General features: G+C 55.9%; 5 protein-coding genes across 5 annotated transcripts in view; 3 read left to right on the forward strand and 2 right to left on the reverse strand.

Annotated features, from left to right (window-relative positions):
- Positions 1-2,232, reverse strand: part of MONBRDRAFT_38778 (uncharacterized protein) — a gene marked incomplete at its 5' end in the record, with an annotated part of 3,861 nt that extends 1,629 nt beyond the window's left edge. The window contains 5 exons of the mRNA XM_001749551.1: positions 311-381; positions 503-732; positions 864-1,744; positions 1,842-2,074; positions 2,163-2,232. Coding sequence (XP_001749603.1) covers positions 311-381; positions 503-732; positions 864-1,744; positions 1,842-2,074; positions 2,163-2,232 — 1,485 coding nt within the window. The remainder of the gene's footprint in view (positions 1-310; positions 382-502; positions 733-863; positions 1,745-1,841; positions 2,075-2,162) is intronic.
- A 2,352-nt stretch (positions 2,233-4,584) lies between these two features.
- On the forward strand, positions 4,585-5,646 carry MONBRDRAFT_11713 (uncharacterized protein; the record flags this gene model as incomplete). The annotated part of the gene is made up of 1 exon (XM_001749488.1): positions 4,585-5,646. One exon carries the CDS (start codon positions 4,585-4,587, stop codon positions 5,644-5,646), a length of 1,062 nt encoding a protein of 353 aa, XP_001749540.1.
- Positions 5,647-6,073: 427 nt separating this feature from the next.
- MONBRDRAFT_11714 (uncharacterized protein) lies at positions 6,074-7,399 on the forward strand (the record flags this gene model as incomplete). The annotated part of the gene is made up of 4 exons (XM_001749489.1): positions 6,074-6,184; positions 6,385-6,618; positions 6,738-6,863; positions 7,067-7,399. 4 exons carry the CDS (start codon positions 6,074-6,076, stop codon positions 7,397-7,399), a joined length of 804 nt encoding a protein of 267 aa, XP_001749541.1.
- Positions 7,400-8,047: 648 nt separating this feature from the next.
- On the reverse strand, positions 8,048-9,065 carry MONBRDRAFT_38779 (uncharacterized protein; the record flags this gene model as incomplete). Its single annotated transcript, XM_001749552.1, has 3 exons — positions 9,003-9,065; positions 8,354-8,911; positions 8,048-8,078 (listed from the first exon to the last, which is right to left on the reverse strand). Coding segments are annotated over exons 1-3 (645 nt in total), but the record flags the coding sequence as incomplete, so codon positions are not given.
- A 2,590-nt stretch (positions 9,066-11,655) lies between these two features.
- Positions 11,656-16,253, forward strand: MONBRDRAFT_29084 (uncharacterized protein; the record flags this gene model as incomplete). Its single annotated transcript, XM_001749490.1, has 20 exons — positions 11,656-11,751; positions 11,897-11,955; positions 12,037-12,089; positions 12,208-12,333; positions 12,436-12,575; positions 12,681-12,778; positions 12,878-13,099; positions 13,140-13,272; positions 13,396-13,564; positions 13,650-13,714; positions 13,842-13,967; positions 14,076-14,138; positions 14,249-14,350; positions 14,465-14,514; positions 14,636-14,915; positions 15,026-15,130; positions 15,222-15,433; positions 15,580-15,688; positions 15,772-15,851; positions 15,974-16,253. The coding sequence occupies 20 exons, from the start codon at positions 11,656-11,658 to the stop codon at positions 16,251-16,253; spliced, it is 2,568 nt and encodes an 855-aa protein (XP_001749542.1).
- Positions 16,254-19,533: the final 3,280 nt, after the last annotated feature.

A 19,533-nucleotide genomic window follows, 5' to 3' on the forward strand; every position in this document is an offset into this window, starting at 1 on the left:
CAATCCCCATACCCATGAAAACGGCGCGTAGACTAAGGGGTTACAACAGACACCATGTATCTGTGTTGGGCTGGAGTTGTCGGGGTCGAGAACAAGAGTGGCAAGCCAGTTGGACAAAGAGGCGCTTCACAGGTCAGTAAAAAGGGGGAGGGAAAGTACACATTCACAGGCAACACATCACTGGCACTGCAAGATGGCAGCACTTTTAAAAAAGAAACTAAGAAACAAGTCAGCCGACGGCACGACAAGCCGAGCTATATCGCGTCAGACAATTCGTCGAGCAACGCTGCTACTCGGGCAAAATGCCCACCTTGTCTGGATAACGGACACCGAATGAAATGGCCCCGCTGCTAGCATCGCGAACCGAGTACTGTCCCGGTCCTATGAAAAGTCAAAGACAGGAAATAAAATGAGACCCAGGCATACAACCATGAGCATATTATTGCGTCTACCATGACAAAGGGCAGGATAGGGCAACAAAGCAGGGCCTTTTATGTCGTACCTGGCGCGTTGCTGCTTGCGAGATCCTTGGTGCGACCACCCATCGAGAACGAAGGCGCACCCTTGGTCGTCTTGGAAATGTCCACGCTATATGCCGGTCCTGGTGAGTGGTTGTTCGACTTCTCCTCATGCCGGCCCTTGATCGAAGCGCCACGCTTGGACAGCGCATCCGGTGTGTTGTACGCTCCCGGCCCCGGGCCCGAAGCATCCATGAGCTCCTTGTTGCGCCCGCTCATGGAGAACGCAGGGGGCTTCTTGTGGTTTGGGTTGGCGGCCACTGCATAGGTGCCTGGTCCAGGCGCCTGGTCGTTCCGCTGGTCCCGAGCCCGGCCTGTCATGCTAAACGCAGGCGACTTCTTCACCGTCTTGCCATAGTCCACGTTGTAGCGGGGCCGGGCGAATCGGTGGAGAGCGATGACTTGGGACGGCCCTTGATGGAGGCGCTCAGCTTGGAGAGTGCATCCGGGGTAGTGTAGGCGCCAGGGCCCGGGCCCAGGCGAGCAGCATCCTCCTTGGCGCGACCACTCATGGAAAAGGCGGGCGCCTTCTTGTAGCGGGCTGCGTCCTCGCTGTTGTATGCACCTGGGCCTGGCGCGTTGCTGCTTGCGAGATCCTTGGTGCGACCACCCATCGAGAACGAAGGCGCACCCTTGGTCGTCTTGGAAATGTCCACGCTATATGCCGGTCCTGGTGAGTGGTTGTTCGACTTCTTCTCATGCCGGCCCTTGATCGAAGCGCCACGCTTGGACAGCGCATCCGGTGTGTTGTACGCTCCCGGCCCCGGGCCCGAAGCATCCATGAGCTCCTTGTTGCGCCCGCTCATGGAGAACGCAGGGGGCTTCTTGTGGTTTGGGTTGGCGGCCACTGCATAGGTGCCTGGTCCAGGCGCCTGGTCGTTCCGCTGGTCCCGAGCCCGGCCTGTCATGCTAAACGCAGGCGACTTCTTCACCGTCTTGCCATAGTCCACGTTGTAGGCGGGGCCGGGCGAATCGGTGGAGAGCGATGACTTGGGACGGCCCTTGATGGAGGCGCTCAGCTTGGAGAGTGCATCCGGGGTAGTGTAGGCGCCAGGGCCCGGGCCCAGGCGAGCAGCATCCTCCTTGGCACGGCCACTCATGGAAAAGGCGGGCGCCTTCTTGTAGCGGGCTGCGTCCTCGCTGTTGTATGCACCTGGGCCTGGCGCGTTGCTGCTCGCGAGGTCCTTGGCACGGCCGCTCATGGAAAAGGAAGGGGTGCCTTTGACCTATATGCAGCCAACAGGAAGAGAAAATATGGAGATGAGAATTATGAATGAATCTTGAGAACAGCAACTGCACACTGGTTGTAAGCAATGATCGTACCGCGCTGCTATAATCCAGGCTGCGAGTGACATCAAGAGCGCCGGGGCCAGGGCCAATGTTGGAGCTGGAGGACGTGTCGCAGGGTGAGGCCGCAGGGTGAGGCAAAGTGGATGGTGCTAAGGGAGCAGGTATACGCGCGATGAAAATCGAACGGGAGTTGACGACGACGTACAGATTGTCATTATGGCGGCCTTTGATCGAGAATGCGGGGGCTGTTTTGGTCCCAGAATGGTCTGATGAATGCCAGAGAGGAGATGGACATCCCATGCGCATGAGGCATTGTTTTCGAGCAAACTCGGGTACGGTGACAAGGACAATTACCATTTGCATTGTAGGCGTTGGGGGCTGGACCGTGGCGGTCTTCACTCAAGTCTTTATGACGGCTCGACATGGTAAACGCAGGTGGTTTGCTGGAAGACGGCACCGAGGGTGAGTGTTCATTTGTCTCAACACTTGCGTCAGTCAAATGGAAAGGAAGAAAAAAAGAAGAAGAAGAGTGGGGTGTAGGGGCAAAGCATCAAGGGAGGGCACCAACCGAATGGTGGTGTTGATGCCATCAAAAGCAGCGGGGCCGGGGCTTTGCTCGAGGCTAAAAAACCAAAAACAAAACGGAGATGGCGGTGAGGCCTTGCATCAAAGGACATGTGTGTGAGCTTCAAGGCGGAGAATGTGAGGGGCTAACGTGGATTCCTTGGCGCGGCCTTGGAGGGTCCAGGCAGGAGAGCGATGCTGGGAGGAGATGGCATTGGTGCCATTTTCGGTGTGGTGATCACCGGGGCCTGTCATTGCATAGGCACGGCATGAGTGCTTGACGGCTGTCATCGAGTGACAGCGTTTGGGGGAAGTGGGGCCGCGGCGGGCAAGGGGGTCCACTCACCGGGGCCGATGCGAGTCGTTGCGCTCGGGTGCCGGCCCTTGATGGAAAAGGCCGGGGAGCTTTTGATGGTTGAAGTCTTGCCTGGAATCGGGATTGCATTGAAACGGCAGGGTGAGCGCACCGGGCAGGCAAGGCAAAAGGAGCAGAGCGACAGGACTTGATGACCAACCGAAATCAGCAGCACTGTGGGAGGCTGGCCCCGGGGATTCGGTGCTCGTCATGCGGAACATGATAGGCGGTGCCGTTCACTCGGGATATTGGCGGCCAAAGCGGCGCCGAGGTCGAAAAGCGAGCTACGTTGCTGTGACTGTTGTTAAGGGACAAGTGGTATTATGTAGAGCCGTCAAGGTGCAAAGGGGAGAAAAGGGGGAGAGAGAGAGAGAGAGAGAGAGAGAGAGAGAGAGAGAGAGAGAGAGAGAGAGAGAGAGAGAGAGAGAGTGTGTGTGTGAACGGAGGACGATGTCAAAGGGTGTGTGGGCAGAGGGCTGGGGGGAAATGATGTTGTCCGTCGCTGAAAGGTGTAAACGGGGCCAGATGGAGAAGAGGAGCCTGGCGGGGTGAAATGATAGGCAAAGGTGGGTCGATAGCGTAGTTGCTAGTCACCTGGTCAGCGGTGGCGGGGCGCTGAGGCAGACTGAGGCAGGCAGGCCCCCGATTGAGTCGAGCAGAGTTTGAATAAGATGGTTGATAAGGAGATGGGATGGGAGCGAATTGAGGTAAGGGCGGACAAGAGGGGGCAGTTGTGTGGCGAGGGGGTGCGCTGGTTATGATTCATGGCCCCAACCAATTCGGGAGAAGGTGGGGGAGCGAGGGCGGAGGTGGGGATTTGGTTGCTAAAGTCATGGGCCCCAAACGGAGACATACACTGAGCGCGGCGGAAGGAGTGTGCACAACGATCCGCAGAGACCCGAGGGTGCTCGATCCCCCTGCGAGCTAGATGTTGTCGGCGCAGCACCACCAGCGAATGAGAATGGATCATGACGCTCTCTTCTATCATGCCAACCCTTCCCTCCCTTCACCATGCCATGCCGCAAAGCACCACCAACCAGGGGCTTCCGACTCTGCCACCACCGAGAAAAATATATAAAAAAAAACTCACTAGCGCCCTATCACTCACTGTCAAAGCACGCGCCCTGCACGACTAGCAGCATACTACATGTACTATGTAGCATTCCCGCTGTCCGTAGCAACCGAACTCGAGAGAGAGGATTTCTGTGTGTGTGTGTGTGTGTGTGTGTGTGTGTGTGTGTGTGTGTGTGTGTGTTGCTGCAAGAGCGGACGCTACGGCTGATGGCCCAACAAGTATAATGCACGTGTGGTAAAGGTGCACACTGACTGACCAGTGCCCCAAGCAAGGGTAGAATTGCTGACATTTTGAGTGTGAGACCTGATTCAGTGTGGCCTCGAAGGGACAGTTCCGGTTGCATATTTTAAGGACACTTTGTCAGATAACCATTTGAGCTGACAATTTCCCGTTGAAATTAGGGAACACTCAGATATCCTCTTAATTTGTAATTGAAATCCGCCCGGAACAAGTCGCCTCCAACGAGCTGCTGGTCCCGCTGCCGCGGCGCCGCCTCCTGTGCTCCCTGTGTGCTGTTGCTGCCTCGCCTCGCCGCCGGCTGGGTCTCCTGTTGATTGCGTTCCTGTTTTTTTATGTTTGTTGCTTCCCGCTCGTGCTACTGCCTTTTTTGCCTGCTTTCTCGACGCCTTTTTTTCCACTCGCAAGCTGCTCCCGCTGCTGCTGCAGGTGGCTCCTGCCAGGGGACTGACACTGCCGGGGCTGGCACTGCCGGGCCTGACACTGCCGGGGCTACTGCTGCTGCTTCTGCTGAACCAGTCATTGATATCCAACAGAGGGCAATCATGGCATCATCTCCGCCTGCCGCTGCAGATGCGGCGACAGCCGCAGATGCGACCTCCTTCCGCGAACAACTGGACGCCATCAAGACGCTTTGCCAGCAGGACAAGCTGCTCCTGGCTTACCGGGCGCTATGTACCCTCGAAGCCCAGCTCATCACTCCCGAAAACACGTGCCGCGTATCAGACGAAGACGACGTGGCCGCGGGTGAAGCAGCTGATATGTTGGCAGAGATTAACACCAATCACGACATTCGCGTCATGCGGGCTACGGCCGAGGCCGTGCTTCACGTTCGCGAAGACCTGGACGCCGTCGAGGCTTGGACCCTCCAGCGTCAGGACGACAACAGTACGACCTACTACCGCCTGGAGGATGACAGCCCATTTGTCTGCGTCCGCGTTGAGGGCTGGATTGATGAGCCCCTGCGACAGATCATGGCCGTCTTATATGAAGTTGAGTACCACCCCGAATGGCTCCCTTCTGCCTTCTCTCTCGGCGTCGCCGAGTCCCGCGTCGTCTACAACCTCCATCGCACCAAGCTCTGGACACACATGCGGGTGCGCCTTCCTTGGCCCTTTAGCAACCGTTGTGGTGACTTGTTTGTTGACGGCGTCGATTGCATGGAGCCCACGGAAGCGCGCCGTCAGATTGTCATCATGATGAACTCGGTCAACGACGATACGCACCTCGAGGCCCTCCGCCAGCGTTTCGGTCGCACTGACCTAGCTATCCCACAGGATGCTGCCGACGCCGGCGCCGTTCCCCTCGAAGTCACCCACACGGCCTTTCTTCTGACCCCGGCCGAGATTAATGCCGATATGGACCGCCGCTCGGGTACCTTTGTCCAATTTACCGCTCGCATCGACGCCAAATTTGACGCACTCCCGGCCTGCGCCATCAACGTGGGCGTCAAAAATCTCGCCCACCTGCTCATCGCCCGCATGGCGGAGCAAGCCCGAAAAGTACCCTCCGACGCTCGCTACCAGGCATGCATGGCCGAACACAGTGACTTTTATGACTTTATTGACCAGCGCATGGCCGAATGTGGTCTTGCCCGTACCGACTGAGTGCGCTTTGGCCCCATCTGTCCAAGTTATCTGGTCACGATGTAGAGCCGAGAATAAGCATTTCCGAGTAGCATATCGAGCATCCTTGATATCGGAATTGACAACCCTACCTCCGCGTGCTAGGCCTGCAAACAACCAAGTACAAGTCCACGGCCCAGCTGCCCGTATGCAGTCAGCACAAGTGCCTTTACACATTCATTCGCCATTCAACGCACGTTAGATACGTGTTTGAGAGGTTTGAGAGGTTTGAGAGGTTTGGGAGGTGAGAGCGAGAGAGAGAGAGAGAGAGAGAGAGAGATTTTTGAACAGCACACAACTGACTTGAAAACAGAAAAAGCAAAAAACAAAATTTAATTTTCAGTCAAAATTTAATCGGGAGTATTAAATTTTGCGTGTTTTAAAAGCGGGCGGGGGGGCATCGTGAGCGATGTTGGCCCAGCGGATGCGGTGGGCCCTGTCCTTGACAGGCGTGCTTTTGTGTGTCCTGGTGCTCCTCATGCTCAACCAACCGGCAGCAGAGCCGCCGTCGCGCGGAGGGGTAAGGTTGTTCTGTGCTCATCTGCCTGCGTGCATGCAAATGCGCCTCGCTGACCCTGACGGCTTGCATCGGATGTCAAGCAGCACCGGGCAAATCAACCGGAGATCTTGGCTGCTGGAACGCTTGAGGTTGGTGACGATTCGACGTCACCGTGTTGGCCTGCACCCGTGCCTCAGCACATTCTCATCTGCGTGGCGCAGGTCGTAGTAGGAGCGGGTCAACAGTACCGCCTCGTGCTCGCTTCCATTGCTCGGTCAGGCAACGGCTGGATGCGTGGCATGCTCGAAGCCTCGACGGGAGTGGCCACGGAGAGCGTCTTTGAAGAGCCGGGCGCTAAATCCTCGGGACATGGCTCTTTTGTCCCAGCCTGTGGCTGGCTTCAAGACTGCACCTTGGTGCAACCCGCCAGCCCTTTCGATGCGGCCGTGATCAAGGTGGGTGATTCGGCAATATGTAACCAAATCCTGGGGCCCCTCCCTGTAGGTGCCTGGTGGTGAGACACCAAATTGAGCAATGCCTGACCCATGTCGATGTCTTTGCGCTTGCCCTGCAGTCCCATTTTCCGTTTGCATCTCCCGACGACGTTTTGACGCACTTGCGTGCTGGCCAATCGGATGTGCAAGACGTTCATTATGCACTTGTGGCGGTTCGCAATCCCCTGGATAATTTTGAGGCCTGGGTGAGTGTCATGTACTCTGCAGTCAGAGACCACAGAATGAGTTGATGCAACTCACGCTGTCGCTCCCCGCCCCCAGCTTCGGTACACCCAAGCTCACGAAGGGGCCCACGCTCAGCCATACACGGTCAGTCTTTTCCCCTCATGACAATCACCACAATACACGCCGGTGCAACTGCAGCTCCTCAATGGTCCCTTTCTAACAGGAGCTGCGCGCGTTTATGGACATCTGGAGCCTCCACCACGACTTTTGGTGGCAGCAGCATGGCGGGCGTTTCATCTACAGATATGAAGACCTCTTGCAGGACCCGATCGCAGTGCTACGCAAGCTCCTGCATCATGCTGGTCTCTGGACCTACTACGGGCTGCAAGGTATCATGGTTGCTTTTCCCTTGCTCCGTTGTCTTCACACGTCATGGAGGGATGAGACCTTGACCGCACATGCCTGTACTAATGGCTCCGTGGTCAGAGTCGGCGCTGCTGCGGGTGGCGCAGATGGACCGCCTCAACACGTATCGCCGCAAGCAGAGCGGGACTGAGACACGCACCAAGCACTCAATTGGTCTTGGCTTTCAACGTTTCAAGCTGGAGGATATTGAGTGGGTGCTTCACAATTATCATGCCCAGCTGGCCAGGTTGGTGACCGGTGGTGGCCACGCATGGAAGAGTGAACAGAGAGACAAGCAGAGGTCACGGAAAAATGAGAGAGGGAGAGAGAAAAGGGCGTGCTTGTATGTGAATCAACTGAAGCGAAATGCACGTTTGAGCTCGGCTGTCATCTACCACGCTACATCCATCTCAAGCGCTTGTGCGTGGTGTTGTGGTGCAAATAGATATGGATACGACCAGCTTTATCAGACCTGGATTGAAGCCCAACATGCCCAGTGGGCACCTGACATTGCAGACCGCCAAGCGGTTCGGGCGTTGGCCCGCGTGTCATTGGATGCTGCATCGCAGCACGTTCACTTGGTGCACGCACCGCCCAACTAGCTTGCGCTGATGGTGAGGGTTGCTAACTTATTCGATTCCCATAAGAAAGCACGCTCTGCCTTTGGTCAACATCATTGGGGGACAACAAACTCAGTCGATTAGCTTGCCCGGCCTGCATGAGCAAGGGGCAGGGCGGGCACAATAGGAAAACGGCATCAGATCGTTCATGCTCGGCAGTCATCGACAAGGATGCGTCATTACCAGTGTCAGCCGTATCAGGCTGCGCAGCAGCTCAGAACAAAAAGAACAAAACAAAAACAAAAACAAAAGCAAACAACCCCTACGACAACGGCGCTTGGGTCTGCATCGGCTTAGCTCGAGCTCCCACCCAGGGAAGAGTTGGTCGACACATATAGGCGACCCGACTCGCGAGCTGATAGCGGGAGGGCTGCGCGGGTGTGGCCTGGCCCAAAGATTTCCGTTAAGAGCTTGCCATGACGTGCCGTCAAGCTGAGTCGCGCGTGAGTCCCTTGCTCCTTGAGCGTGCTTAGGGCGACGCGCACCAGCTCGCGATGCGCAGCAAAAGCCAAGAGGCCACCAGTGCGTGCGACAGATCGGTGCAGCTGGTGTAGTGCGGTGACAGCTGCCACATGACGGCGCACGGTCTTGTGTGAGGCCGAGATGGCGTCGAGGCCAAGCAGGAGGACCAGGGAGGTGTCCCGGGCACTGATTTGCCGTGCCAAGGCCAGCACCTCAGTGAGGGAGAGGCAATGCGTAACCACGATGCGATTCATGGCGGCTCGATGCCAGCCAAGCACGGTGGCAGCGTCGCTCGGTGCACCGTACTCAGCGGCACCTTCGTGAATGGCAGCGAGCAGCAAGTCGGAAAACTCAAAGGCGGGGAAAGTATGGGCACAAATGATGAGGTGTGCACTGCTTTCTCGGCCACCACAGCTGGTCGGCATGAGGTGTTCGCATAAGATGGAGAGTGCCAGTTTGAAAATCCAGGGTTGATTGCGTGTGTCCTCTGCGCTCAGCGCCAAAAGGTCGCCCGAGTGTAGCGGGCGGGTCGTGTGTAGCCCCAAATCGCCAAAATTGATGCGGTTGACCCTGGCCAAGAGCTGCAGCAGCAGGGGAGAAGGGGGGCAAAGGTAAAGCAAGGAAGCGGTGAGGTGTGTAGGGAGGCTTGGACGACGCACAATGTATGCTCACCTGGGCAGCTGTCTCGGACGTGCCGATGCGACTGGGATCATATCCAAACTCGGTCATCTTTGCTGCACAGCCCTCGCGCTATCTCCCGCAAACCCGGCTGGCAGCTTTGGACGCCAGGTATCGTTTAAACCACCAACATAGGCATTTGGTAATTGTTTTTCAAATGCACGACCAGCGGCACGGTCCCCGCTCCCCCGGCTGTGCCGTGTGTGTGTGTGTGCCTGAAAGGAGAATGACGGCCCAAAGCCGTTCCCAACAAACGTCAAAAGCAGTCCAGCACTAAATGTCAGACATAATTCATGACGAACCACATTGTCATCTTTTTCATGTGTGTGTGTTGCCCCACGTGTGAGTGAGAGAGAGAGAGAGAGAGAACGCACAGAGAGAGAGAGAGAGAGAGAGAGAGAGAGAGAGAGAGAGAGAGAGAGAGAGAGAGAGAGAGAGAGCGAGCAGTTTAAGTCAAAGGCACGAGGTGAGATGATTCGCAGAGGGCGCCCGTCCGAATGCTTTGCGGAGGTCTTGGGGGGGGAAGGAACGGGCAGGGGATGGTTTCAAAGGCCGGGATACATGGCAGATGGAGCTCTCCTGTGTGTGTTTGTTGCAAGGAGGGGCTGTGGTTCGAGCAGCATTTGATGGTCTCATTGGATGGGGTTGGCAAACGATCAATAGATTCTCCTTGCCCGCGTGGGGACGAAATTGACGCCATGTCGGAACCAACGACCAAGGTCATGGACGCTGCGGTGGTGCAGTATGTGGTGAGCCGCAACAAGAAGCTGGGCGAGAAGCTGCGGGCCAAGCTCGAGGTAAGCGCGCGTGTCACCTTGTTTGGATCAGCGGAGTTGGTTGGTGAGTTGGGTAGTGAGGCAAAGAGGCCACGCATTGGAGGCTCACGCCGCGGCTTGCTTGATTGCTGGGGTTTCCAGGTTGAGGAAGATGTGGAAGTGCCTGTTACCATCGAGGAGGCTTTGCGCTTTTTCAATGCTCAAAAAGCCGAGAAGGCTGAGGCGAAGGAAGACAGCTCTGATGAGGACAGCTCTGATGAGGACAGCTCTGATGAGGACAGCTCTGATGAGGAAAGCTCGGATGAGGATAGCTCGGATGAGGATAGCTCGGATGATGATAGCTCGGATGAGGATAGCTCGGATGAGGATAGCTCGGATAAGGAGAAGAAGAGCAAAAAGGCCAAGAAGGAGGAGAGCAGCAGCGAGGAGGAGAGCTCGGAGAGTTCGGATGAGGAGAGCTCTGACGAGAAGGAGGATAAGAAGGAAGCAAAGGCCGAGAGCAGCAGCGACGAAGAGAGCTCCGATGACGATGATGAGGATGATGACAAGGCAGAAAAGAAGGAGGAGGCCAAGAGCAGCTCGGACGATGACAGCAGCAGCTCGGACGAGGACGAGGACGAGGACGAGGAGGAGGAGAAGAAGGAGGAGAAGGAGGAGAAGAAGGAGGAGGGCAGCAGTGATAGCAGCGATAGCAGTGACAGCGACTCTTCCAGCGAGGAAGAGGAGGAGAAAAAGCAAAAGGATAACAAGAAGCGAAGTGCCAAGGTCGAGGAGGCTCAGCCTGAAGCCAAGAAGAGCAAGGCTGAGGAGTCGGCTGCTACTCCCAAGAGCAATGCGGCATCCCGCCCCAACAGCTCCAAGGGCAACCGCTCGCGCAACTCCACTCCGTTCCGCCGCGTCATTGCCGAGGACGTTGTTGTGCGCGACGAGCTGGCCGACAACTCATATGAGGCTGCCTTTGGCCAGGATGGCTGGGGCGCCAAGGCAAGCCGCGACCTCATGGTCACCCGGGGCAAGTCCTTCCGTCACGAGAAGACCAAGAAGAAACGTGGCTCCTACCGCGGCGGCGTCATCAACTCTGGCGCCGTCAACTCGTTCAAGTTTGGCGATGACTGGTAAACATCCTGTTGTGTCTTGCGGCTGTGTTCCCGCCATCGAGATGGTTTGTTAAGCGTCGCGCCGCGCGCGGTGCATAATGACAGTCTCCATCCCCTTACCTTTGTAACGTGAGTTTTTGATTTTTTTTTTCTGGTTGTCGCTGGATCCCCTTCTCCAACAGCGCATGTTGAAGTGCAGTGGGTCTGGCTGGTTTACCGTCTTTGTGCAAGTTTTCATATCAATTGACATCTAACTGTGGCTTGGCCCTCGTTGCGTTGTTGCCCTTTTACATACATTCTTTCGCCAAGATCTCGTGAACAATGAAGTACTTGGGATCAGAGAGCAGTTGACACCGAAACTGATACCGATACATCGATACCTGCCACACAGACACACAGACACACAGACACACACAGACACAGACACACAGACACAGACACAGACACACAGACACAGACACAGACACAGACACAGACACAGACACAGACACACAGACACAGACACACAGACACAGACACAGACACAGACACAGACACACACACACACACACACACACACACACAAACAGACACACACAAACAGACACACACACACACAGACACACAGACACACACACACACACACACACACACACACACACACACACACACACACACACACACACACACACACACACACACACAGATACACACACACAGACACACACAGACACACACACACACACACAAAAGCAACTCTCCCCTCCATTTTTGATTTTGATCGTGTCTTGCAAGATGGCGTCGGCAGCGGCGATTCGGCCGCATCCGCTGGATCCGAATCTGGTCATCACCTTGGGAAAGGGTATTCGGGCATATAATGGCGCACTGGAGGTCCGTGCAATTGTCTTTTTGTCTGTCCGTGCGTCTGTCCGTGCGTTTGTGTGCGTGTGTGTGTGCCTGGAGGGGCGAAAACCGATGGTTGATGCTGGCAGCGGGAATGTAACGCTCAACACGCTTGCGTTTCGTTCAATCGCAGCCGCTGGAGGACTGTGCCCTGACAGACGAAGTTTACCTGCACAAGATTGTTGCTGAATGGTGCGTGCTTGCTGCTTGCCTCTTGATACTTTTTTGCCTGCAAATGCGCCTGCTCAAAGAGCTCAATCATCAACGCTTCAGGCAGCCGCGCTCAGGCAGTCATCTGCTCGCCATCGGGTGTCACAACGGCACTGGTACGCAAACTTGGCCCCCCATTCCTCGTTGGCTCCTGCATTCATCTCAGAATCGACGGCAGGATTAACACCCGTCTCACTGGCCATTGTGCCTGCCTTTCCCGTGGTGTCGGTGCAGTCCATCTCCAGGATGTGGATCCCGCCAACGACAGTGACAAGCGAGCAGCCAAGATCTTGGTGCCTCGGTTGGCGCGAGTCGTAACCGATGTGCAATGGCAGCCCAAGAATACCAATTTGCTTGCCGGTTGGGTTCTCGCGCCGCCTCACACACGTGCTTTACCTCTCAGCCGCCCAGTGATCCTGCCTGCTCAACATGGGTTTGTTTGCCATATCGCACGTCGTGTAGTGGGATTTCAGAAGGATCCCAAGGGTCAGAGTCGCGAAGGGACTCTGTACATCTACGATGTCAGCACCGCCATGGTCAACCTTTATGATCGCCGCCGTCACCCTGACAGCATGACTCGCCACGCCAGTAGTCGCTCCAACGTTGGTTGCCATTCACCCCCCCCCCCCTTTGCACGCCCAACCCCCTTTTGGCCTCCCCCTCATTTCCACTGCACTCGCGACAATGATGGGGCACCACAATTCCAGGCCCTGCATCGGGTGCCCGGTCTGATTGAGATCAATGTAGGCGAGGGCGTATCTAGCCTTGCCTGGCGCAACCTTGAGACGGCACAACTCGTCGTCGGGTACGTGGGTTTTCCTATTCTGGGGCGCTTGACTTCTTGGTGCCCCAAGCACATGAGTGCTGATGCGCACGCGCAACGTACTTTGCCCATGTGTCACAGACATGCTGCCGGCATCTCGCTGTATGACTTGCGTTCGTCTTCGGAAGGGCAACGCGTCACCCGCAAAGCCTGCAATCGCGTCCGCATCAACCCCAACAACCCCGACCAACTTATCAGTATCAGTGGCCAGGAAGTGCAGCTTTTTGATTTACGCAAAACAGTCAAGCCCGTTCACAGCCCCCACTGCTCCAACCCCATCAGCTTGGATTGGTGCTCTACCTTGTATGTTCTCCCTCGCTATCTGCGTGCTCTCCTACATCAGTCTCCAAAAGTCTCAAGTGCCTCACGCACCTGTCACCTCCAGGCCGGGCCTGATGGGCGTGCTGTCCAAGGACAGCGACTGCGTACACATCACTGATTACCACTGGCGCCTTGAGCGCTCTGCTGCCGGCGGGGTACGTTGTTGATACAAGCCTTTCCCTATCACTTCTTGCCATCCGCTGGGTTTGGCCTGGATGTGCCCAGTGTGGCAGTCCGCTCGGCTTGTATCTCACCATCTGCGTGCACCTGATGCGCAGGAGGATGTGGAAATGAGTACAATGACGCAATCTTCCTCTGCCCCCGAACCCGTGGCGGCCTTTGCCTGGAACCCCCACGTTCCCGCCGAGATGCTGAGCATCACAGCCAGTGGTCAACTGTGTCGACTGCGCGCGCCCTACCACAACGTCGTGGCGCTCTCTTGTCAAGGTTAGGCAAATCTCGGTCATCCCATCCACCGCCCATTCGTCACTGCTTGCAATGACCCCCACACTTGATCCTTTGTGCGCCTTAGGCATGGTTATGTCTCGGGGCGCTCCGGGCCAGCTGCTTAGCAGCGTAGACCGCAAAGCAGCGCAGGTGCGAGTCAGATCAAGACCTCATTGTGCCGTTGTGCTATTGCTCGCGCCGAGCTGCCTGTGCTGTGTGGTTTGGCACTTTAAAACTAGGTCACAACAAACTCACGAGTATGCCCTGAGCTTTGCAGGCCTCGGATATTAGCATGCTAATGCGTGATCGCCTTGATGCGGGCTATGGGTTGGATGTCAACAAAAATCTCGAAATAACGGCCGACCAAGATGATCGGTTGTGTGACCTTTGGCGATGGCTACAGGTGAGTTGTTGGTGACGGCACAGCCGGATGAAATGATTCCACCAGCTCGAGCCCCACAGCCTAATGCCATCACCCTCACTCTCGGCCTTGTCTTCAACGTTACTCTAGGGCTACCAGGATGCCGCATCAAGCTTTTTTGGCGTAGTTCAGGCTTTGCACCTGCCATCCGAGGTACGGCCAAACGCAGATTGGGGAACCTCTATTAAATTGCAGCAGGGGGCACTGCTTGTACCCACACACCTGCGTCTCGTCGCCTCACCGCATGACTCCTCGTCTGCCAGCATCTGCAAAACTTGCAGCCCACCAGCGCTCGCGTCGATTACAACCAAGCCATTGTGGTTGCCACCCACGATGCAACTCCACAACGCAATCTCGCCCTGCAGGTGATTTTTTTCCATCTGATTGTGACGAGATGCCTCCGTCCAGCTTGGCAGTGCCTTGGATGTTGCCTACTGCCTTGACACTTTCTTCCGATGTGCCTTAAACGACCCGAATAGATTTGCAATTGGCGCACAGATGCCGAAGAGATTGAAATCAAGTTGCGGCGGTTGGTTTTTTTTTTTTTTTTTTTTTTTTGTTACCCTTTGTCGAGCCGCTGGGCTGAGGTGTTTACTGTCTCTCCCATCTAGCAAAAGCGTGCATGTTGACAATGTTTTGATGTCCGACAGGTTGGAGACTCGGCAAGAGTTTGAGCGAGCGGCTGCCACTGCCTTGTTTTGTCAGAATATCGAGCGTGCCATGGCCTGCCTGACTAGCCACCGCCAGCAGCAGGGCCTGGAGTCAGACCCTATTTTGGTGTCTTACGCCATGACGTTGGCAGGCTATCAACCAGATGCCACCTCCAACCGTTTCTGGCGTCAAACCTGCGCACAGCTCAAGGCACAACTCACCAATCCTTATTTGCGCGCTGGTCTGGCTTTTCTCACCTCGGATGGCACTGATTACTCGGTATGTGCTGCCGCCAGATCGCCAGCCGGGGCGTCAAGGATAGTTTGCCGCCAACCCCATCTGCCAATCAACATGCCGACTTTTCTCAATGCTAATGCTTGGTTGGACAGGAGGTGCTACGGGAGCGCGGGATGCGCTTGACTGATCGTTTGGCTTTTGCCTGTCGCTACCTGAACGACGAGGCTCTCGAACAAAGCATCAAGGACATTACTGCGGTATGTCTCTTCAAGAGAGGTGGAAACCTGATCCTAGCTATCCTCGTGGGCTCACACCGCATTTGAACCTTCGGGTCGATTCAATGTGCAGGAGGTCACGGCTTCAGGCCAGTTGGATGGACTTTTGTTGACTGGAGCCAGTGAGAATGGTCTGACCATCTTGCAGTCCTACTTGGATCGCACCGGCGACGTGCAGTCGGTGTTCTTGATCGCCGCATGCATGCTACAGCTGGTGCAGCGGCAGCGCACCACGGGCACTGTAGCTGCCCGTAACCTGCATAGTGATCAGCGATTTGTCGGCTGGTACGGGGGCACCCAGCAGCGCTTGCCAGTTGTGAAATGCACGCCTCTGCTTGGGCATCGCGATGACTGTGGCCTTTTCGCTTCTTGCGTGCGTCTGATGCTCTGTCTGTGTGTATGTGACCTTGCACCTTGGTTGGTGAGGACAGGTATGACAGTTATCGGCGCCTGCTCGACCAATGGCGTCGCTGGATGGATCGAGCACGCCTCGAGGTCAAGTTGCACGCGCTTCTTTCTAATCGGACGGTGAAGGGCCAGGTACGTCGAAACCCACCCATATAGGGACATGTCCGTTTGTATCTGCTTATTTGGCTTTGCGGCATGGGTCTATTACCTTGCAGGTGACGCTCAAGTGCAGCTCCTGTTCGAAGCGACTCAACACGCTCGATCCTCGTTATCGCACCTCTGCTCTCTCTCAACGGTGCGTGGTATTGACACATGTGACCTCATGTCGCCTCTGTTTGCTCAGATGGGACAAGGATCAAAATGAATTGGGAATGAAACGGCACGCTGGCTCTTCCTGATGTTGCATGGGTGGTATAGGACGGCGGCGCATGGATGTCCCTCGTGCCGCAAGCCGCTACCACGCTGTGCCGTGTGCGCGCAGCGGTTGGGCAATCCTGCGCACATCCATCGCGTCGCCAAGGACAAGGGCGCACCTGAACCCACCTCGGCGCGCGATACCCTGGATGGCTTTGATGTTTGGTTCAGTTGGTGTCAGACATGTCGTCATGGCGCTCACGCCAAGTGTTTGCAGGATTGGTTTGAGCACCATGAGACCTGTCCAGTTGCTGGCTGTGAGTGCACCTGTGCCAGCTACTGAGAACTAGGAGCAGAATGTGCGCGTGTGTGTGGGAAGGAGAGGGAACAAGAGACTGAATGGCAAGCGATTGCGTGCAGTGATGAGAATGTGTTGGGGTCTGTCAATTTAGTGTTGCTGCTGTTTAAAAAACGTTCGTATCATCCTCCGCCATCCGCACGGGCAGCGTCGGGCCAAAACTTGAAATGCGCACGGGCGTACAAACATCTGGTTTCCTATCCCATCAGGTCGATTAGGCATCCTTGCTCAGGAGAAAGCGCTCATAGCGTTGAAGCAGGTGCCAAACGGGTAGAAGTCCGCCAAACTTGGCGAGGTTTGTAATGTTGCGCTTGCTCTTGACGGCTTTGAGCGCAGATTTGAGGTCGAGGCGCTCTCGTAACATGAGCCAGGCCGTGGCAATGGTTGCTGCCCGTCCTTTTCCACCATTGCAGTGCACGTAAACGCGATGGCTAGGACAACGGGGGCAATGACAATGATGGTGTGTTGATGAGGCGCCCTGTCGAATGCTGTCTCATCTTGAAGACCGGACAAAGGAGAGAAGAGAAGAGACCAAAAGCAGTGGGATGGGCCACTAACCCGCCACTCGCATACTGGCGGATAAACTCCATGGCCTTGAGTAGGTCCTCCCAATCAACAGCGGCGTAGTCGGGGGTACGAATGTTGCTACGTGGGGCCAGAGCAGTGAGACGCTGGTGGCTAGAACGGCTGCTTGAGCCTTTGAGTGATTGTGAAGGGCAAGTAGGTAGTGTCTGAATGGCCCAAGCTAAGCATACAGAATGTCAAGATTTGTGGCGGCGCGCACGGCACTGATGGGGACAAGATGTTCCCATGTCTCGGTGCAGTCCACGACTGCTAGGATGCGAAATTTCTAAGCGAGGGGGAAAGACAAGGCGTAAGGCGCCAGGGCGGGGAGGGTTCATGTGGCACGGGACGAACGAAGTTGCTCCGGGACGGCGGCACACGAGCGACGTTGAGATGATGAAACAGGCGTCGTACGCGAATGAGGTGTTCGTAGTCGGCCACGTCGCGTGGCAGGCGACCGACGATGATAAAGTCATCAATGACATTGTAATTAAAGGGGCGCTTGGCGCCAAACAGGTGGGTCACTTCCTTGGGCAGCCGAAGGAAGCGTGCAACCCCGCTGGTGATGGTGCGAGGCAAGTAGCCCAGATAGGAAACCCAGGCCAGCAGCACAAGAACGGTGATGAAGAGCGTGGCCACTACCAGAGGCGACAGCACAATGCGACCAAGCCAGCCCAGAAGTGGCAGAGTGAGATGAGATCAATCGCTTCGTGAGCGCGGGCAGGCCCAGCCAAATCCAAACCTGGGTGGACAGCGACGTTGAAGAGCCAGCAATACGTCGCAAACGAGATCAGCACGGTCGCGTAGACCACCACCCCAAACGACATGACTACGGTCGGTTGTGTCAGGTGGAAGGGGAGGGGGAGAGAATTTTTTTTTTTAATTTAAAAAATGAAATTGAAGAGTTTACATTCAGGCTTGACGTCTCTCTCTCTCTCTCTCTCTCTCTCTCTCTCTCTCTCTCTCTCTCTCTCTCTCTCTCTCTCTCTCTCTCTCTCTCTCTCTCTCTCTCTCTCTCTCTCTCTCTCTCTTAGCTCTTTTAGGGCGCGAGGGAAGACGCGAGTCTGACGAGTACACTGGTGGTTGTGATCCAATACAGAGAATGAAAGGGACCAGAAGAGATGATACTGAGGCAGGGGCAGGAGCAAGAGCAAAGGCAAAAACAAAGGCAAAGGTAGAACACAAACACCATAATTCGAGGTGACTGGAGAGCGCTGCAAACATACAAAGTGGGGTACGGCATTCTCAGACAAAGCGCAGACTATATCTCGGTTTGCACAAGGACGTTTTGGACGTTTTGGACTGTGACAGGACATAATCAAACACGAGGAAGAAAAAGATTGAACTCGGGCGCCAGCTTTGGGTGCTGGTCTCAAAGGGGGTCTTGGCAAGCTGATTGGTCACGATTTTCCGGATGGGGACAAGGGTGTAAAGGCTGCGCCGCTATACCGATAAACAGCAGTCAAGCCGGGGTTGTACACGTGCTCTGGGGTGACTTGTGGAAGGGCAAACTGACAGCTGACAATAAGGGCATCAGATTTCAGCCGATCATGCCGGAGTTTGTCAGCCAACCGCGGCATCTAAGGACACAACCAGATCAGATTGCAATATCGCATAGACAAGCGCCACGGCTTGAGAGCCACACCCTTCCTTGCCTGATTTGAGCTGGGGTTAAGGTACGAGAGGTGAGCTGGTTGACCAACCATTTCTTGGACACCGAAAACAACGATGGTGCCATAGGGTGCGGTGGGATGTTGCCACATGTCGGTGCGCTGAAAATTCACCAAGTGGCCAACACCGGCACGCCTCGCATTCCACCTGGCAAGATACGCATGGGAAGCCAAGGGCATGCGTGAATCGGATGAGTCGGCGTGCGGTGACGGGAATCGGTTCATAAGTGGCAGAACTCACTTGGCCAGCAAGACCAGCCACGGGTTGATCTCCACACCCGTGCCCTGCAAGCCGTATTGGCGAGCCAGCTGTGTACAGTCACGTGGCCAAATAAGCTCAAGTTCAAATGCGCAAGAATTGGGACGCGGGACATGGGAAGCCAGACAGCCTCCATACCTCTATTAAAACACGGCCATCACCCGAGCCGAGCTCCAAGACGGGCCCGCGCTGTCCCTTGACGGCATGGAGCACGTGTCCCAGCTGCAACAAGTATGAAAAAGGAAGCAAGTCCAGTGCGGGATGAGCAGGTCAAATGGGAATCGGTTTTAGGATAAAGAGGCACATGTTCGTTGGGACCCCCCCAAGGGCTGCACTTTCAAGAGCGGCACTTGCCTGCTGCTCGCTGGTTGGCAAATAGGGTGGGGTACCCCGCCGCAAGGCCGACAATAGAAACGGTGCCAGCAATGCCACCGCGCCTAACATGTAAATGCGTCAGGGTGGTCAGCCAGGAAGAGGATGAACATGCTTGCGCGACGGTCATACAGCGCACCCGCAGAGACTGCCGCTGCGACGGCCAGGCCGGTCTTCAAGCGTTGCCGATCGGGTTCAGGGCGGGGCACAGACGAAACTGCTGCCTCTTGGCGCAGTGCCTCCAACCACTGCTGGTCCAGCAGGACAGCACCCTTGCCCATCAGCACAGGAGGCGCAGGCTCTGCTCCCGGTGCTGCCGCCTCCGCTCCCTCCGCCATCTCGCGATGTGCGCCGTGCTGACAATACAACAACGATCCGTTTGTCTGACATTTGGAATCTG

This window comes from Monosiga brevicollis, genomic scaffold, assembly GCF_000002865.3.
Source record: "Monosiga brevicollis MX1 MONBRscaffold_31 genomic scaffold, whole genome shotgun sequence".
Taxonomy (NCBI): domain Eukaryota; class Choanoflagellata; order Craspedida; family Salpingoecidae; genus Monosiga; species Monosiga brevicollis.